Source organism: Cinclus cinclus, chromosome 3 (genome assembly GCF_963662255.1).
Source record: "Cinclus cinclus chromosome 3, bCinCin1.1, whole genome shotgun sequence".
In the NCBI taxonomy this organism is placed as follows: Eukaryota; Metazoa; Chordata; class Aves; order Passeriformes; family Cinclidae; genus Cinclus; species Cinclus cinclus.
Genome location: NC_085048.1, coordinates 23,083,394 through 23,105,363, shown reverse-complemented (window position 1 = coordinate 23,105,363; position 21,970 = coordinate 23,083,394). Strand labels below are relative to the sequence as shown.

Here is a 21,970-nt window from a genome sequence, read left to right as displayed (position 1 = left end):
CTTACTTTGGGCTGTTTTCTACTTCTGTTAATGTTTATCTGTTTAATAATTCAGCTTTTTAATTCTTTCAACACATCTGTAACCATGTGCTTGTTATCATTCTTTCGACCTTGAGAGACAATGGATGTGAACCAATTTGGGCCACAGTCCAGAAAAAGACTGTTTTCTATTGCTCCAGTTTATTTTCTATAGTCTTGTACTTCCCTGTCTAACTGGGTCCTAACAAAAGTGCAAGCTTTTGGAAAAGTGTATCTTCCCCAAGGGCAGTTAGGCCAGTCTGACCTCCTCAAATTATACTGATCAAAGTGATGTACAGATTTTCAGAAATGCACACATACACAAGGCTTTCAAAGCGTTTGTTCTGGAACTGATATACAGCAGAGTCAATAACTCTCAAGAATTCCTCTGACTTAAGACAGAGTCTATATGTACTTGCTATTTTTATTCAGTGTTTATCATTGTCACATGCTGCTATTTCACACACTCTTTCATCTACAATGGCCAGATAAATACCAGCTGGTTATGCTAAAGCCTTCAGGCAGAATAATAAAGATGTAGATGTGTACATAATGCTCTTTCAGGTGCAAGAATGATAACAGTTCCCACATCCTATGAGACCTGCCCCTTAACACCAGACAAAGCTGGATGTGAATGCATAGCACATTTATTCAGAAGGGGGGGGGGGAATTACGTTCTCATCCTTTCTTCCCAAACTTATTTCTGCTTTTCACTTAATTACAGTGTAGTAAAACAGTATCAACAAATTCAGCACAGGTTTCTTCTCCTCCTTTTCCCTTCTAAATATCTCTTCCAGACTTCAGTACCTGAGATGTCGCTCAGCTGTGCCACAGTGCCCATATGATTATTTGCATCTTATTCGAATGACCACACATAAATACTGCCTAGAAGCATGGTCCTTCCCATGCAGGACCAAGATGTTCTGTCATTAATGATCTGGACAAGCCATTTTCAGGACTAGAGAGAAGGAAGAAACCTCTGGGAAATTGCTATGTTTTAGAAAGGCTGCTATGTGCCAGATAAACTTCCACTGGAAATGTACCAAGATCCACACTTGTAACAAAGGGAATGAATAAATGGTAGGAGAAGGATTCCATCCATTGGTTACAGCTGGATGTGAAGCAACAGCAGAAAGCAACATCCCTGTGTAAAGCTAACCTAAGTCACTGTTGAAGACTAATCAAATCTGATGTCTCCTAAAACAAACCTGCCACTGGAAAGTGCCAAAAAATATTAACATGCATAAGTAGCGACAAAAAGCTCAACACATTTGAAAGTATATACTACAACAATTTGCCTGCTATGAAATGGCACCATGCTATAACAGGTGTATCTGGCATTCACTGTTCTTACGGTGAAATAACTATTTTCCAGCTGCTAGTATACTAGGCTGTGTTTTAATCCTATTGAGCAACTCAACAGCACATTTAAGATTGCCGGAGTTAAAAAAAAATTGCAAAAAATTGAATTTTGAGAAGAAAGACTACGTAGACTAAAAGTTGCATACTACAAAATTTAAAAAGCAATTCACTTTTTCTTCAGATATTATTTCCCATTCACATTTTGTTAACACAATTTCTCAAAGTGTGCTAGTACTCCTCACAGGCATTAAAATGTTCTTTTTAACACACTTTGTTTACTACGGAAGACAACAGCCAAGAGCTGCTGATGTGCCAGGTAAGTATGGGCTTTTCCTGAAATGGCAGAGGCTCTTCTAAGGAACTGAGATTTATAGATCTGAAAGCAAAATGCATTTCAAGAAACACTATCTGTGTGGAATTCAGATTTCATTCACATGGGAAATGTCATAGTATGGGAAATAAAGTCCTCAAGTAAAGTTGTGTTTATCAGAAGTTTGTTTTCCATGCAATAAATTTCAATCAGTGTAGCTAGATTGAAAAAGACATGTCAACCTTATCTTTTAAAAATTACCAAGATTGCACTGCCATTTTATTCCGATGAGAATGAAAAACAAGATTCTCAACCAGCATTGACACAAGTATGAAATGTTCATACGAAGTAAGATGCTCTTTTCATGTGTGCACAACTCATTTTAGGACTGTGAAAGAGAAATAATGCTAAAAAATGTTAAATGCATAAATATGCCTAATTCAATTCTTGTTATATTCCTGACAGACCAGTTGCTGGACTTCTGCATAACAAATGGCGAAATGATCTTGATCTCTTAGAACAGAAATTGTTTGTCTGTCACTTTGTCTGGAGAGTCTAAAAGAATGACAACTATGTTCCACACTGTAATTCATAAAGTGTTCTTAATCTACATAATTTATATTATATGATATACATGTGACTGCCACAATAGCATGGAATGCAATGTTGATCTATCATGGATATATCATTTATCTGCTCTGTAAGGGGTAACAGCTGGTTGGCTGCACTTCATTCTGTATTACTGCCTTATTTTTACCCCAAGGCTGAACCAGTAATTACCCCAGCCCTAACAGTAAGCCTGGCTGAAAGATATGCCTGGACTGCTGCCATGGAGGCTCCAAAAGGCTGGATGTGGAGTGGCCACCCCAAAGCATCTGATTCCTCCTTGACACCAACACAAAAAGCAGCCAACAGAGAAATTCAGCTTGTTGGTTCCCCTTCCATAATTGTATCATGCTTCATGTAAACCATAAGGTTCAATAGGTGAAGAGGTCTTGTAAGGAATTTGAACATTTGCCATCTTATCATTAGGTAATGACATTTTAATAGTTTAATTAACCATTAGGCAGTGAGAAGTTCAGCATGAGAATGGCTGAAACTGCCTAGTAATTAAGTCATGAAACAAGATATGCTGCAGGGAAGGAGAAACAATCCTATTTGTTTTGAAGGGGGTCTTAGAAAGGGTTGGGTGATGGGACAAGAAGGAGGCTGCTCAGTCTCCAAAGGTACTGTAAAAGGGTCAGAAGGCATTTAAGAAAATAAAATAACTTTAAATCACAAAAAGAACTCTTGACATAAAAAATTCCCACTAGGAACAAAAAGTACATAAAATAAAACCATCCTAAGATGCTATAGTACAATACAAGTGTTGAATTAATATAATGTTTACGGTTTTGCTTCTCACTCATCCGAAAGTATTTTAAACAGGATGAAAATGTAAAAATAGACAATTCCAGAACATCTAATCAACTAGCACCTGGGAAGCAGTGCATGTGACTCAAGGAGTTACACCTGCTAATGAAGGAACATGGAAACAGCTGCACTAGGAACTATTTTTAGCAGGAGAAGGAACAAGTCCCAGTGACACTGGGTAAGCTGAGGATCAGAGAGTTAGATAAGTTTCCTGCAGGTCTCTCAGTTGATACCGATCCCTTGCCTAAAAGTTTGGAGAGCTCTGTGGAACTACTGTAGCTGTTTTTTCTCACTTGGTATTTTTTGGTAGTGCAAGAGACTCAAAAGTGCCACTTTGATCCAACCAGCAACAGTCAGGCACAGATACAGCTGAGTAATACAGCAACTACAAATGGAAAGAAAGGCGATATCTGGCACTCCAGTAACAGTGCAGGCAAATTATTTACTTAAGAATAAATTATCAATCTACCACCAAGCATAATAAACAGCAAACCCTGAAGCTCTCTGTCCCTGAGTTTTCCCTAGCAGAAACTCCAGAACCTATTTTCTGGTTAGATTACTCAAGGAATGTAAAACCAATCTATCTGATTTTCTTAAGGTCCTGTAGGTGGTTTAAAAATCTAAAGCAAGTGAAGCCCACTTGCATAAAAATGCTGTTGAGTGCTTGTAAGATTACTGGCTGTGTGCAGCACTTTGAAAAATTGTCACTACAATACTACTGCTATGCATTTTCCCTTTAAAATACGTGCACTTCAGCAATTAGATGTACACGTGTTCATGTACATATATGTAGCACAGCAGAAGAAGAGAGAGAGACTTTAAGATGCCAAATCCCAGTGCTAGAAGAAACATGAAGGTAAATGGGATCTGCTGCCTATGGCTCCAAGTTCCCTTTAACTGCAAAGGGCACTTGTATTTAGATTTGGAAGGGGGAAGCAGAGGGCAGGAGTGTCACAGGTAACTCCTGTAAAGTCCAGTGACTAGAACAATGCCCTACCAGGGGGCTATAGGATGGCTGAAGTGCTGTGGAGATTATCTTCAGAGCATTTCAAAACACCTGAAATTGGTACTGTATATGATCAAGCATATGGCTACAGCATGTCTCATAGGCCTCAACTCACCTGTCATAGATGGTGCCAGTTTTCTTTGCCCTTTGTGGTCCACAGTACCTTCATAAGCCACAGTCACATCGTACACTGCATCCAGATAGTCTTTCATTGTGTCAATGGCTACATGAGTTGCCTTCACCCGTGGAGTCAGCACATGCTTTAATATAGCAAGTCCTAGAGGAGAAAAAAAATAAAAAAGAACTACAGTGTTTGAAAGTAAACTGGACTACATTTACAAAAGGAACATCACACCAAGGAATGTCAGCACCTCCATCCAAAATCACAAGAGGTTTATTCTCAATCTCAATTCTCAGTTGAGAGATTGTGCATGTGTATTCACTGCTTTTTCTCTACTGAACACATTAGAAGATGAAAAAAAATCCTAAAGGACATTAACAATAGGAAGGCTGCTCAGTAAGAGAGCCTTTTTTACAACTTCTCACTGGAAGCAGTGATGGTTTTGATGTGGCTCATGAGTGATGAAACAGCACTTCTCTTTACTGTTTATGTGTGCCCACTACGAAACACACATAGCATCACCTCCTGAAATTCTGTATCAGTAACAGATTTGACAGATAATCACAGAAAATTTAAGCACGCCTAATGCTCATCCTGCATTTTACTTCCCAAGGGCAAACCAGTTTAGTGAACATACTGAATCCTAACCTATTCACTATCCCAGAGAAAAACTTAGCAGCAATGGAGGAAAATACAGCACTGAGATCCAAAACCAAGGAGGACATCTTCTGTGCTTCCCTGTAAATAACCTGTTAAAATTGACTTGGCTACTGACAAACTCATAGTGACAGAAATCAATTTTTGTCTTTTCCAGGCCAATCCACAGAGATTGGTATGCCAAGACACAAGAACATCAAGTTTAACATCACTCCACATGTCTTAACAACAGTATTTCATATCCATGTTTACTTCAGTTTACCACTGCTACTTAAAGCATACTTAAGAACATAAAAACACCCTGGGCTCAAAAGTGTAAACCTGGTTTTCTTTCCAGAATTTCAATATACAATGACTTTCAAAATTAAAACAAGCAAACAAGCCCAAACCCAAAGCCTTTTCTTGACCTGAACCCAGCTCTTCCACATTTACTTGGAAAAAAAAAGCATGCTATGTAACATTTTTGCTATTTTCCTATGTGTATCTTTCTCACAAAGAAGTAACAGAATAAAATGGTGTTTTTTCATTTCTAGCCTATTTTTCATTGGCTTACTATTCAGTCCATTTTTAAAGAATGATCCTTTGGTGAATCCACTGGTTCCTGGTGGGTAAACAGGAAATTTTTCTAAACCAAAGGATTGTGGCATTGCTTTTGGTACCTTTCTGATTGCAAAATCAATTCAAAAGATTATATATTGTGTCCTGATTTTGTACTGAACTCCCTTGCCAGGTAAAACACACTTTGACCTAAAATTACAAAATATCTAGTGAATATTGTAAGATAATGCTAGTTTCTACACCACTCTTAATATCCTTAAGAGTTGAAATTTTTAATATAAATCATTATCTTGATCTTAATATTTGCTAAGAATCTCCTTGTCTGAATGCAAAGATAAAAGGCTGTTTATCAGCGCTCCTTCTGAAGCCATTGTTCCATGCCTTACTGGCAATAGTGATAACTGTCTATGCAAAATGTTATATGGATCATGTAAATATTTTGAAGCATAACATAGTGGTAGTGTTTTCTTAGCTTGTGAACTGTTACATCAAACAGCTAATTATGTTATGTTATGTTTCAAAATGTTTATTCTATAAAAGAAGCAATGAATATTTTCGTGCTGTGTCAGCAATGGTATTAGTGTGGACATGACACTCAACACAACTCTTGCTGAGCCGAATTCCCAAACATATTCTAAAAACACAGTCATTCCTTTCCTGCCCAACTCATCTTCCCCTTCACCAAGCTATTACTGTGAGGAAGAAAAAGGGAAAATTCAGTGAGAATTAAACCATCTAGAAAAATTATTAAGTTAGGTATCTATGGCTATTAGCTGCTGATTTCTTTTCATCCATGGCCAGTTCTGGTGATGAAGATGGTCAGTGACAATCTGTGGAGTGCAAATGTAGAATAAGCCACTCCTATTCCACATGCTGTCAGTGAACTCTTGCTAATTTAAGTACAATATGACTATGCATCTAAATCAGTAAAGTCCATAATCCATTTTTCAGAAATACTACAGTGAATGACAAACATGCAGCAACACCATTTCAGCACATACTTTTAAAGAATCTGTTTTATAAAAACATTACCACATATTCTTGCAATTACTTACGATCTTTGCTAAAATCAACATAACAGAATTTAAATCTAAGTAGTTACAGTATAGTTACCTTGGCAAGCTGCCTGCATCCAATTCACAAAACACACTGTGCTTAAACTGTTTTTAATGTTGTGCAATGCAGTTAGGACCCTCTGTCAAAGTATTTAAGGTCATGAGATTTTGTTTTAAATGCCAAAGAAAATGAACTAGATACTACTAATATTGCAATGTTCTACCTTAAAAAGCCACAGCTTTACTCTTCTAATTTTTGAATGATAGACATTAAAAAAAAGAAAATTTGAAGAAATATGATGAGCTATGATACTTCAAATATCATCCATTGACTACATTATTGTAAGATGCAGAAATTACCTCATAAAGTCTGCGAGAAAACCAAATGAAATAAAATAATTACTTTGGCAATTACAAAGCCCCAAATCATTAACAGCTATAGATGTGAATTTTTCATCTAAACACAAAATAGCAAAAAGACCCTAAATAAAACATCATTTATCTAACTTGATCAGGGTGAAGTAACATATAATAGTAGCTAAATACAGCTTTGTGTAGAAGATTGCCATCGTCTTCCCTTCTTCCAGGCCAAAAACTCAGAGCTGTTCAGTACAGGCAGGCCATCCACATTTTCAGAGCTGGACTTTGTTAGATGTATTTCTACCCCTGATCTGTACACACCATATTTTAAAAAGAAAACAGTAAAAATTCTCAGCTCTAATTTAAGAATACTCCATGTGTATTACATTAGCATTTACCACATTTCATCAACAGACGTTAATTGCTCACTGAAAGTGGATGTCAGAATTAATTTGAGGTCTCCACATCTCTCTCCCCTCCCCATGAAACCATGTACTTGAAACTCACCTTTCAAGTACACAAAAACTGAAACCAGGGTGAAAACTGATGAGTTGATTTCAAGACCAACCAGATCTTTCCTTTTCCATGTGAATGTGTGTGCAGTGAAGATATTAGACAAAAAGCTCTGCAGTTACGTGCAGTGTCCCAAGTACTCACAAAACTGTTGAGTTCCCACCAGCTTTCTGGAATGCCTCCAGTGATTCAGAGCCTTACATACTGAAACCAGAGTCCATAGTCAGACTTATAAAATAACTGGTGGGAGAACTCACCCATTTGTATGCTAGCGTTCCATTGACTCACAGAAACAGGACTCAGCTGATAGCAGTAGTAAAAAACCACATGCACTAGCAAAAAGTGTTTTTCTGCTACCATGAACTAAAGTATATCAGAAATGCAACTAAACTCCTCAGGAAGAGTAGGACCAGCCCACAGCAAGCCATGGGAGACACAACACATTGATATACTTTCTTTCATCCTGGATATCTACAGAATGCATACAATGTAGCTTCTTGTTTTCCTTACTTAATTTCCAAAGGATAACTTTTAATAACACAGACCCTTACTTCATTCTAATGATCCATCTCAAATGACACTCAAGGTCCATAACCTACTCATCTTTAAAACTATATTCTTTGTCCACATCTCACCAGCACTTTTAGACCAAGCCTGCTTTCATGAAAGTGTAGAATAAATACAGCCAAAATCTGTTTTCTTTAGTGACAATTCCAAATAACTTTTATGGATATTGAATACTTTGAATTGCTTTAGAATACAATTCAAAATGAATGCCAAGACCTAGAAGGGAAACATTTTCAATTAGGTGCATTGAAACACCTCTTTTTTACATGATCTGGAAAACAATTTCGAGATAAGCACATCCTGCATACACAAACATCTTAGCACAAAGCATATTTGTCAAGATAAACTCAGCATTAAAAAATATTTACATCAGCAACTTTTCTCCATAAAACCAAAGAGGATAATAAATTCATACCTTAAATGTTTGCTTGATGAAATGACCTTTGTTAGAAATCAAACATTAATACAAAATTCCACGAATGCCTTTTGCCAGGGAAGATTGTTTAGTCTTCATTCAGCAAAAACAAGCCAAGTTAAATTTAAGAAGTTTCTCATCCCTTTGGCTTTGACTTTTCAGAGTTAGTAATATTAGGAGTAGGAGGGCTTTGGATTATTCCTATTTATTTTCAAATTTTTAAAACACCATTTGTTAACATTTTCATAAAATTTATATTCTACTAAACCAAAGAAATTTGTGGTGCTCAGGGTATCCTGTGCAGGACCAGGATTCAGACCCAATGATCCTGATGGGTCCCTTCCAACACAGCATATTCTATGATTCTATGACTGACTACTGCAAAATGATATGAAATCTACACATAGGTATTTTGGCTACATACAAATGAAATAGATTTTATACTAGAAGCTGTCACAAAAAGTAGCAATCATGCATTTTGCGGGGTTTACAAATATCTTTCTCTATAGTCCAATATAAATAAAAAGACCAAGACTTATAAGATTTACAGTTTTAATTAAACAGATCCAATAAAAATTACCACTTCTATTATTATGACAAGCTTAGTTAAATCCCTATGGAAATATGGGTGCCACCTAGACATTAGAACTGGACTCAGCAACCCCAGCTCACTGACTACAGGGAAAGAAATCCTGCACTTTTATGATACCTAAAGCCATGGAACAGAGCCTGAAAGGGATCACCAATATGTCAACTGAATAACTGCATCAGACTTTGAAGACAGGAACCAGGTTGGCTGACTACTCCCACACAATGGAAAACTAAAGCAAACTCGACTACTGACTATATACTTAAATACTGGAAATTGAAATGCAAAAGCTCAGAAGACAAAAGGCAAAACCCATGCCATCATACCAGTTCTTTGAGAGAGCAGAGGATGAAATATTTGATTATGGGAATGTTGGAAGATATACCAAAAGATACACCATTAGAAAAATGGGAGCCACCAACCAGACTGGAACATGGAGGAAGAGCCCATCCTGGTAGCAATTGCTGGAGTCAACTCACCCAGGCACCTACTTTGTGCCAGAAGAGGACAGCAAGATGTATCAGGCTCAAAGTCAGCTACATGGCACACATGCCCTTAGCTTGGAAGCCTCCACCAGAAATGAGAAAATCAAACACGCATCTACATCTGATATTCTGGCAACATGTGGCTTATGTGGCTTGTTGCAACTGTAAAATCCCAGCAAATACTGATATTTTGGCCAAAAAATATAAATAGTGGATTAATTTTCTTAACTCCACAAAATTTGACTTGTTTTATTATTAACTCCTGCATTAATCCTACAACAAATAACCAAACAGCTTAGTTTTAGACATGTAATTTTTGCTCTCATTTTTAAATGTCAACAAGTTTCTTTCCCAATACCACCAAACAAACATATTTTAAGTTTACTCCTATCCCAGGTAGGAAGCTGATCTGAGGGGAATCTTCTGCCACTTGTAAAAGGTGTGAGTAATCCTTCAGTTTTTGGAGGTATTAGCATTGCCCTTAGATGACAACATTCTTAGTTCATCACCAGAAAATCAGTATTCCTCGAAGTAACTAACTTTCTGTTGCTAATTCTCACTGAATACAATTCAATGGGCAGAACTTATAATGGACCCACCCTGTGTATTTGATTTGCTAGTTTCATAAAGAAGAAAACCATCTGTTCTTGCTAGAAATAAACATTTTGTACAGAACCCAAGCCCTAGGGCAAGACAAACAGTAACATGAATTATTATTGGTATTTTTAAATATTGCCTCTCTTTCAAGATTGAAGTTTTTTGCTGCTTGATATCCTTCCATCCTATTCATAGACAGACAGTTAAGCTTTATTTAAATATTCATATCAATGAATGAAGACATAATAGTTGAAATCAGCATTGTCACAATACTTCATTGTAGGTAAATACCAGCTTTTTAAAAATTAATTTTAAATTTCATTTTGTTGAACTGGTCCTAGGACCAACTGTAAAGAGCCAGTAACTGTATGCAAAACATAAAAAGAACATCAAGATATGAGATGCAGCTTATCAGCTGGTCTCACTAAGAGCAGGTAACTAAGTTCAGCCCAAGAATTCTTCTTAAACCAATGAATCTTTTCTAGGTGAGGATGCAGCTCATGGGGAGTAAAAGTAAAATCCCACAAAAACTTTTTTATACTTCCTCTCTGCAAAACTAGTAAAACATATACACACACTAATGTCAAAATCAGTATTTCAGGCAGCATCATAAACATTGAGTTATGTTTGTGCTTTAGGAATAGCTTTGTTATCTTTGGGGCTAATACCTCTGGTTCTAACATGGGTTTCTTGTTTAATTCTTCTTAATTAAACTACTTTTCCCAATATTACACTTGCAGTATTTACTCAACATAAAATTGAGCAAAAAAAGTAGGGGGAAAAATCATTTCAAGGTACAAAACAAACAAATTCCCCTACATGTCAGTAAGGCCTGCCCTGAAGCACCATGCTCTGTAACAAATTTACTAAGATGACAAGACTAAATTATTACACTTTATTATATCCCCACAAAGAATGAAGTGCAATTTTATTTAAACCATAGGTTATAGTATGTCCTCCTCGTTCCTGTGGCTGGCAGAACTACCGCTTGTTACCACCTTTCCTAAAAGTGTAGGAAGTAAGGAGCCTCCTGGATATTTGGACAAGCATAGCAAGGTGTGTTTTTGGTTGAGCTCAGCAGTGTCCCAGGGAGCACGGCCATCGCTCAGACTGCCCGTGGCCACCGCTCCCACGCTGCAGCCCCAGCACCCAGCCAGCACTGTGGGGACACCGGGGTTGCTCAGGGCAAGCCACAGGGCAGGGCCAGCAGCATTGCACAGCAGCAGGGTGGGACCCTGGGGAGCTGTAATCACATCCTGCCAGCAGCCACTCGGAACTCCCCATCCCCACAGCTCCTGGCGTGCTGGGATGTGTCCTGGACTGGTACGTGCTCCAGGCTCAGCCGTCAGAACGGTCTGCTTCTCCTCTCAGTGTCAGCCCCTGCTTCTCAACACACTTGCACGAGGGATGCTCCAGTTCCCATGAGTATTCCGTGTCTCTGTGTGGACATGCAGGGGAGCAGGGCCCCAGGGGAGCACACACTGCTTCCCATTCTCCCCGCATAAAAAATGGGGCAGAAGCCAACAACAAAAGAGTTTAGCAGTGAGGAGAAGGAGATCAAGAAGAGTCCACAATAGAATTGGAGATGCTTCTTGTTTAATAATTATTTGCTGGGAGAGTTTTTGAAAGGAGTAATCGTTGGAAAATAAGAACAGACCAGTACTGGAGAGAAAAACAGTAGAAGAAACAAACAGGTGCTCTGAAAGCACAAAAGCCGTGTTTCACTGTTTTGCAGCCCGCAGAGATATAATTAAAAGGTGAAATAAAATAACAGTAATGAAATAAAATAATAGTAAAACAATGACAGCCTTTTCTCTCATTGAAGAAGGTGAGGAAAAAAACCTCTCAAACAGCCCCCTCCGTCTGAACTCTCAAAGAACCACCAACCTAAATGAAACATTTGACTTTCATTTCCGACAGGAAACTTAAGCGATGAATAAATACATTATGACTTCAGCTCTCCTGCTCTCACACGCAAACAAATTCCATTCTTCCCAAGGAGAAGAAAAGCATATATCCTTTTGGACAAGAGTTAACAATACTTAATAGCTTGATTATATCAACAGGCTGATTCACAGACTTGTGAATTCATTTCAGTGTGTCACAGAGATGAATTTACCAGACCTATTTGTTATTCTTTGTTTACTTTTAGAGTGAATTATTTCACTTTGGTCAACAGGAAAAAACATCAGGAAACATGTTCTCTGAACTGTTGGATTTAAAGTTTATGTGCATATCATGTGAGAAAATATGAAAGATCTTGTGACTCTTGGGTTTTTTGCAAGCCTTTCCATCTGTGGTTATAGAGACAATGTCAACAATCAAAGCAGTTCCAGAATAAAATTCTACCAAGGAATAGTGAGACTGGAAGGTAAGAGTGGAACAAAACAAAAATGCCATAGGAGCACTAACACTAATTAAAAGTGAAATGATGGAACACTCTCTCTTTTAAGGCACAACAAGCTCTATGCAAAATACTCTTTATATCGACTAGCAACTGTAATTGGAGCTACAATATCAACTTAGATGGATCAGTGCCCTGATTCAGTGTAGGCAATTCTTACAACCTCAAGAAGCAAGAAAATAAGTAAATACACAACTATAGATAGGAACTACAAAGAGCCTTCTGGAGAACTGTTACTATTGTACATTGTGAAATGCATGAAATGTCTGTATATTAACTACTATAATCTTACTCTGTAAGAGAAACAGTAGTTTATACTGCTCTAAACCTTTAAATACCAATGATGCAAGGTTTAAAAGTCCAATTAAGGTGATCTTCATATTATGTAGCAATTTTATACATATTAACACTGTAACAAAAGAATTCTTTCAAATTTTTTTTTGCTTACCTTCCTTTTCAGCAAATGATTGACTATCCGCAATGACTTTTGGTATTTCTGGATTGTAACGAGTCCCCTCTGGAAAAATCACTAAATACATCTGTGGAATTAAAAAAAGAAACAGACAGAGAAGAATGTAAAATGACTGCTTTTACAGAAATTATCAACACTTTCTAGGTCCATTATGTTATTTAGCTCACACCACTGACTATTGTAAGGATCAAAAGAAAATCAGCATACTTGAGATAAAATTTCTTAGCTCTAAGAAACTTACTGTTCAAGGTTCAAAATAATTTTATTTGAAAATACTCCATAGACAATACTCCATGTGATTTAGGAAGGGAGATAGCATGTGTCAACAGAAGTCAGCAAGTCAGAAGCAGTAGGTATCAACAAGAGTATCAGTTTTAAGAGATTTTGAAAAGATAGATAAATATATCACAAAGTCACCATTTTTTTAAAAAAATAGTGATCTTGCCTCTAGTCCTTCCTTATGCTGAAACATACAATAATTCATTCATTATTAGAAATAGTATTAATTGAAATGATAACAGGTCTTAGGTGCCTCGATGTTTCTCAATGAATTGGATATTAAATATATTAGGAACTCAAACTCATAGTTTAGCATAATTTGAACTTTAAAGTCACATTCCTTTAAGCAAGGTTAGATTTCTCAAATAAATTCATTTGCTTGCCTATTCAGCACCAAACTACCTATGGCTTCTCAAATCATTACACAGGCAAAGGTTGCCTAACTATCTGCATATCTGACTGTAAAATTATGAATTATGTACCTAAATAGAAGCAGCCAAATTTGACAATTTTCCATTTTCTTTTAAAACAGGACAGGACAGAATTTTTGTGTGTGTGTGTGTGTGTGTGTGCGTGTGTGCGTGTCTTGCTTAATCTCCTACAAACTAAGCTGATGTAAAACAAAGTATCATTTAAACAGTGAAAATTTCATACTGGGGGCTCATCTACAGAAGCAACTATGGCCACAAATGATAACTGCTATAGAGTTGAACGTGACACATTCATAGTAAAATGCCTACTGTAAACACTTAATTCACTAACTTTGCAGAAAGCAGTCTCAAGAAACATTTGAAAGAAAACATGATAATGTATACCAAGGAATATTATCAGTGATTAGACAGAAACTTTGATAATTGGGAGAGCACATCACATAAAGATGCCAAGTTAAATAAAAACTCAAAAACATACACACAGGAATGCAACTTTGTGCTTCTGGCCCACAAAACATCAGAGTGTGCTGGTATTTGAACTTAATTATTGAGGAACAGCTACAGAAAGGGCTGAATGCCAAAAGACAGGCCCCAGCAAATGACCTCTCCAGAATCACCCCACGGTGAGGAAGGCTGAAAGATGCACAAAAATGCAGAGGTGGGAAGAAATGTAGGAAATGTGCCAACCAGAGAAGCCAGCTGGAGATCAAGAAAAAGGAGAACTGAGTATATAGCCCAGAACCTGACAGGGGAAAAATAAAGAAAATAAATATTAAAAATAGCAAAAGCAGTGTCAGTAAAGAGAGCTAGGAGAAAGACTCTCCTTGTCACAATGTGCTTGGGGGAAACTGGCAGACTGCAGAGATAGATGAAGTCCAAGAATGTTCAAGGATCAACAGAAATCCAAGATGCATATAGATTTGCTGGTGACAGAACAAAAAAAAAAAAAAGGGGGGTTTAAGAGTCAAGGTGCTTACTTTTTCACATATAGCAGTAGCCTAAGTACAGGGACAAGTATAGGAATCCTTAGACCCAGAGGTAGTCCACACTTTCCCCAGTCATCTATACATTTAATCTATGAAGTATAATGTAGAGATGGTTAAGTGACTAAGTAAAACTTTTCAGAGGTAGCTGGAAAGGACATTATATTCAAATCCAGATACACTTTTTTCCTTTTCATTAATGTGCTTATGTTCAAATCTTGCAATTTAGATGCTTAAAATGGTACTTGAAAATGAGGTGCTCCAGTTCCACCCCTTCATCCCCATTAAAGACTGCATTGCTCAGCTCTAAAGGGTAATACAGTGACTGTAACAGGTCATTGAGCAAAGAAAGTGAAGCACACAGGACAGGAACACCATTCTTGGTACATAGCTCAGCACTTAGAAGTAGGCAACATTGTTACTGGTCTTCAAAGGAGATAATCATCCCCAAAAGCTGATTACACAACAGGAACAGTATCTACTTACTCCAGTCCTATGTGTGTAATACAAACCAGGGACTGAAATTATATTTTCCTTATTCTAGCAAATCTCTAAATACACAGCCAAACAAGTTTGTTGACCAGAATCTGTGTATCTCTGAGTTGAAAGCATACCAACAAGACAGAGAACTGGCCTTTGCTTTAAATTCAGCATATAATAACGTACTATATATCTCATTAGGAGTGTTTTAACAGTAGAATTCATGAATGTAAACAGATGACCTACTTATACTCACATACAGTACTGCACAAGACAAAGATATCCTGCCAGTACAGTTCAGGCTATCAGAACTACTTCTATGACTGGCTTTTCTCCCACTATGTGCAGCAGAAGTTAAATCCTTAAGCACTAATTCCACAGACTGTAAGAACTACAAATCTCTAAGATGTTAATAACTAAATAAGCTCTCCTGAACTTGGAATAAGAACTTGTAGAAACATTTTAATTGCCGAGAAACACTACCTGCAGTTCAGGCCATTTTTAATACAGATTTTTCAGTTAGGGCAATTAGCTATATAGAAGTTACATGCTTTATTTGCTGCAAAATGCAGTGCTCATGTTCAAAATGGCAGTGACAATTCTGGATTACGACAATCCCTCATGCATTGAGGCACCAATTTTAACCCAGGAAATAAGTCATCATGTTCAGGTATGTGCTACTTTCATTCCTTCTGTGGAATGGGTAGGTATCAATAAACTTTGTATCTCTCATCAATTTGAAAGCTTGAAGGGGTAGATCAGGATTCATATAGCAGAACCCTACTGATTCTTCTTGGAGCCAGAAAATAAAAAGATGCAAATCTTTTCTTTTGCATTTTGCCAATCACGGGCTACCTGATAGTAACTGCATTCTCCCAAACAGCAATGCTTCATTTGCCCAGCACTGTCAAGGTCTCACGGGCAAGAAGAGACAGCAATGGCACTAAGAAGAGGCCATGCTTCCAGAGAGGAGATAGGGCAGCTGAGGAAGTCCCTGAGATAGATCAGAGTGCCACAAATTGAGCTGGTAGGGGTGGAGCAGGGAAAAGCAGCAAAGCAATGCAGAGTCCCTGGAATACAGAACAATCATAAATACACAGCAAGAAAAGGTGGCCAAGGGCCTTGAAGAATGTCCTGGAGTAAGCAGATCCTACTCTGTAGAAGAATATAGGGCATCACGAAGTGGTAACTATTGACTAAAGGTGTCTTGCATACTGTGCTGCTCTCACGTGACAAAGGGGAAACAAATAATTTATGAAATTAAAAACTGTCTTAAACAATGCACTTGCTTAATTTTCATATTATTAATACTACTACTGTATCTTGGCAGCTAGACAGATTCGTATCTGCATCCATTTAGACCACTGCCCAGAAAGCATGCTTCTAGTGAACTGGATGAGAGACATTACCACTCAGATCAATAACTGAAAAGGATATGGTATGAGAAAGCCTATCTGGCATAACTGGAACAAAATACAAGAGGTTATGTGGAAAAGCAGGCAAGGACATCCATGATTTACAGTTGTCAGGGATTTGCAAATTAGTAACTATACCACAAAATTCTTACATTAAACTCATAGCAGTTGTATTAATGAATCCATACCCTCTGTGTTTTTATTGTTTGATTGCCATTTCTTCACATGTTGATGATTTATTCTATGATTGAATGAATGACAAAACCAAAGCACATAGTAATCAGCTTAATATTGGTTGTACAGAGTTAAATCTCACATCTCAGAATGCGCATTTCCTACTCTTGATGCATGATGAAAAAAGAGAAGTGAAATTTTCAGTTATCAAATTGAATAGTTTGCTGTTCAGAAGAGTCGACTTTCTTTATAAATCAAGTAGATTAAGCATATCAAGTAACAGCTGGATACCCATTCATTGGGCTTACATTCATCTATGGCTTACATTAAAACAATATTAACACAAAAGTGTTCTTTAAACACTGTGACAGTCTCTGCTCTCACAAGACATAAGATTGCAATTTGTTAGCAATCAGTCAAATTTTACAGAATTCTAAACCAAATCACACCATCTTGAGTGAATTTTATCAACAAAATCCCAATAATACACCATTCAAGCGTATAATTCCACGGGAGTTTGGAAAGCAAAGTGACTTCCAGAAATAAGTATGAAAACAGTTAGTTCAATATCTCCATTAAGAAAACACAGGTGCAGCAGTGTTTCAGTCTGGTGCCAGTTTTGTGCCAGTCTGACACTGCTGTGCTACACCTGGGAAGAAGTGTGGACCAGCTGCAGACCTGAGGACAGGAAAAGGGGGTGTTTATAGCAGACAGGTGGGTGGAACTCGTAAGACAAGGTGAACAAGGAGAATCACTCAGTCCACTGCTGTCTACACAAAAGCAGACATAGCAGAGCACTGATCAACTTACGCTGTGCATTAAGAGGCCAAGAGGCAGCCTTACTTTGCTTGTCAGTTTAAACTCCAATTTACTTGCTATAATTAAAAAAAAAGTCCACAGTGAAGTGGTAAAGAGCTTGCTATGCTAAGGAGAACAGAGGACTGCTGCTGTCTTCAATCTTCACTTCAATCTTCAATTTCTTAATGGGTAAAGGGATGGCTCCAGACAGACTGAGCATTAATCATCTGGATTCTTTTGTTTAAATTGTATGTGGAGAGAAACTGTAAATAATGTGACCCTTAACACAGATTCCCGTCCATCTCATCTTTATTGGTGTATAAATCTTTCCTGAGCAGCTGAAAAGCCAGCTCATCTCTAGCACTACATTAAAGAAAGAACTCTACCACATACACACAGAATGACTAAGCTACACCAGCTGCCCACTAAACTGAGGAAAGTTCATCCTGAGCTGTAGCATACAGCACATGAAAATTCCAGAGTCATAAATTAGTTATTTTTGCATTAAACTGATGAGTTCAGGGCATATTTGATCAAAATGCAATTGTTTTAAAAGGAATATGGTTGCTTGTAAATGTCATGCCAAGTTGCAGAACTGCAAGAATAATGCAATAAGGACAGAGGTTATCATGTTCTTCTCACAGTAGTAACTGCATGTTAAAGGCCATTTAATAGCATCTACATTTAAATTCTCAGATAAAGTAGGCTATAAGAAGTTTACTCTTCCCTCAAATGACAGCTCAATGGTCTGTGTCTTGTAGCCCTGTAGATGCAAACATTTGCCTCAGTAAATAGGCTTTTGACAACTTCAGTTTTGTAAATTCAAGTGTCACTCCCTATATAGTTTGATTGAGAGATTTGACAATTAATTTCTGCAGCAGTTACACTTATTTTTCTTCTATATTTCAACACCTGATAATATAAGGCAAATGGCAACAACAACTGCCTGGTATGCACGTCTATGCTCGTTACTAGCTCCACCAAACTCCCAGAGAGCTAAACTGCAGCAAAAAACAAGTGTACCCAAGTGGTCCCATATTTATTACACATTAGCTTTGACAAGTTAGGTATAGACTTTCAATCTACACACAGCTCAGGAGGGAGAAGAAAGATGATTCCACAAACAAAGAATTCTGGATTTATTTCACTTACTAACCCCATGGAAAGCAGAATCCACATCAGCTGTACCTTTAAAGAAAAGCTTTTTTCTCAAACCTCTCCTTACATTCCAAATGTGCTAAAATGACACACTGCAGCAAGGCTGAACACCATTTGCAGGTTTCCAGGGACATAATCAGATGAGTTTCTAGGCATATCTTCCCAAGATTGTATTAAAAGAAAAATAAACATTTAAAAGGAGATTAATTTAACACAGACTTTGAATTAAGACTCTTATCACAATGAAAACCTTATAGTAACAACAAACCCCTGATTTTTAGGAAGTGCAGAGGGAAGCCAGAAAGTCAGACTCAAACAGAACCTGTCTCTTTAACTAGCAAGAAAACCATGGGCCTATTCAGGAAAACACCTTGCTGGCTTAGTTCATCCAGACTAACTACAATGAACTTAACCAGCACTCTGCTTAGAGGGATGACATCCTGCAAGCAGCCTTTGCTTATTCCGTTACACCACAAGTTTTACAGTAAGTAGAATCTTTACCACTGACATTTGGCAAATAATGAGGCAACACAAACTCTTAACATCCCAGGACCCTCCCTGGTACTTTACCATCTTCTCCATGGACATCACTGATTAGATACTGTTTAGTTGTTGTAATGTATATCTGGCCTAACTTACATGCTAACAATTGGAACTTTCTTTACTTAATCAAAACAACAAAAAAACCCATGTTAAATCTTAGTTGAGGACAAAATGAGTTTGAGCACTGTCCGAAATAGGGACCCTTTACTCATTTAAACCTCTCAGTAAGCACAAGGTAAATTTACTTTTTCAACACATGCACAAACATAAACTCACTCTCTCCAAATAAGAAAAAAGAATACTATTAGGAATGTCAAAACAACCCATGAATTCTTTTTACCCAAGTCTCAGCTTATAAAAGTTTTGACAATATGGGGAATCTAAGTCCGAATAACACAATTTTAAATAAAATGGAAGTTTTAACTGTTCTATATCAAGGCTTCCTTAGTTGTTTTATTTTTTTTTAGCTTGGCCAAAAAGGCAGAAAAAAATTTAATGCACAGCAAGTAATAGAAGCAAAGCACAGTGATTCTAACCACTGAGCCACAAACCATACAGGGAGTCATGAGAAAAGTCACTTGGCAGTAACAGTCATTCTTCAAATAGAAAATTATCAAGAGTTTGTTTTGGGTTTTTTCCTTCCTCCAGGCATAGCAGACAAAGTTATTCAATTCTAAGATGTCATTGCCATTAAAAATGATTGATCATTGTGATGACTAATTAACATTTGCTAAGAAAGGTTCTTGACTTTTAGAAGTTGAGCATATCAGTCTCTGAAAAGCACACAGTAGTCAAAATGTTGTCTTTTGAAACAGAGGGTTTCTCTTTTGAAATAGTGGTTTCTTTAGGAAGGTACTATAGTTCATGTTCTAATTCCAGATCCCCCCCGTCCTCTACAGAGCGGATCATGAAGTTCCTGTCAACCACAAAGAACCAGTCAAAATTTCCTCATTTTAATTGGAGGTATCACTGTAATCACAGAAAGTAACTGTAAAAGCACAGAAAGAAAACAAATCTATGATTACTATCTTAGTGGTTTGTGGATATCAGGCATGGCTCTTTTCTCCAACAAGCCTTTGCCATTAAAAAAGTCAAAGAAATGAGAAGGAAGGTATAAGCTTACTGGAGTCTCAGCTTTCATCTGGGTCCGCAACTTCTCTCTCATTTCTTTCTCATTGAATTTGGCACTTCTTTTTACATAGACTCCTCCATGCTATCAGAGAGAAAGAAAAAAAAGGGAAAGCATTAAATATTTAAGTAGTTTAATGTAGAATAGCTGATAGAAGAATAAACAAGAGACAATGACAAGTCATCTTTATGACTTAACACTGCAAATTGCCTACAAGACATTTTTTTCTATCACATAAACATGGGAAACTAATTTTACATTTGCATATACTTTAGTTCACAAAATCTATTTAAATAAAAATCAGATACAAAAAAACCCCAATGCATAAGACACTTGAAGTGTCTTTTTTAAAGGTGTTAAATAAGTAATTAGAAGATGGTATTAGAGGTGACTGCAGGGTGTTTACTCCCAACAATGCTGACACGCAGCTTCATTTGTGTATCAAGGGAAAAAACGCAGAACTTAAGTTACTCACAAGTACTTACATGTCAATGCTTTCAATTGTATGTGCCCACTATTAAATAGTAACTAATGCAAATACTGGGAATGCAAATATCATACTTCTACATACAAGATTTATGAATAGCACAGAAGTAACTAGCATAGGTCTTGAAAACTTGAATCAAACTTTTAATAAAGAAGTTATATACCAAGATAATAATTGAATAAGTAAACCAAACTCTTCACAAGGTGAAGGATTTTATAGAAGTATTTTTACTGAAAATTGTTAATAAAAGTTAAACTATGTCCTGGAAGAGATTGATTTTATAACTTTTTGCAAACAATTTATGACAAAACTTCAGTAAAAGTACACACAAAGAGAAATTTTCCCTATAATTTCCCTCTTCCAGCATGTTGTTTTATCTAGAGAGAAAGAGGATGTAAACAAACAAGCACCAACTATGAACTACTGATACAATGAAGTCTGGAAAAAACACAATTAGCTTCCAAATAACAGAATTTCAGGTTTAAGGTACATTGTTTTCATGGATTTTCCAGCTGAATCCTTAACTTGGTAATACTCTTTTCTGTTTACCATGACAATTGGTATTAGGATTTGTCAGACAACTTCTGTCCATTTCTGGTCTTACATGTTCTTAACAGAAAGGTGACAGTAAGATAAAAACTAAGATCTGAGCCCCATTCAAATACCTGATCTCATGGAAAGATATACTACATCGTAAAAACAGGAGTGGCAGCTGTGTGCAGAGCTGTGTCAATGGCATGGACAGATATAAAACTCAGGGGCTAGGAGGAGGCAGGCAGAAGAGGTGGTCATGCAAAGTGCTTTCAGCCTTTGCTTTTCACGGTGTGGAAAGGTGTGACTTTTGAGTTGTACTTCAAAAGCTGCAGTGAAAGGGAATAGAAAGCCAATGAAGCATTAACTGCATACTAAATATCATGTCTTAACTTTATTGTCTGAGGTTCCCTCCCAAGGTGAAGTAGCCAGCTCTAACACTCAGCTCTGCTGCTGTGACTGGCAGGGAACCAAAACCATGAACAGAATTCCCCAGCTCACTGAGCTTGGCTGTGGCATGATATTGGGACCATCCCACAAGCAGTTTAACAGTTCCAGACAGAAAGCAGCATGAACAGAAAAACATTTCTTCAGCTGTGTAGTAAACAGAGAGCCTCATGTTATCTCCACACTCCACATATAAGACCATTTTCAAGATCTT

The 21,970-nt window shown here is 37.2% G+C and overlaps 1 protein-coding gene across 1 annotated transcript in view; it reads right to left on the bottom strand.

Annotated features, from left to right (window-relative positions):
* AGPAT5 (1-acylglycerol-3-phosphate O-acyltransferase 5) overlaps positions 1 to 21,970 on the bottom strand; it is a 55,146-nt gene that overhangs the window by 14,349 nt on the left and 18,827 nt on the right. The window contains exons 4-6 of the mRNA XM_062488538.1: positions 20,286 to 20,375; positions 12,878 to 12,968; positions 4,224 to 4,385 (exon numbers count right to left, since the gene is read on the bottom strand). Coding sequence (XP_062344522.1) covers positions 4,224 to 4,385; positions 12,878 to 12,968; positions 20,286 to 20,375 — 343 coding nt within the window. The remainder of the gene's footprint in view (positions 1 to 4,223; positions 4,386 to 12,877; positions 12,969 to 20,285; positions 20,376 to 21,970) is intronic.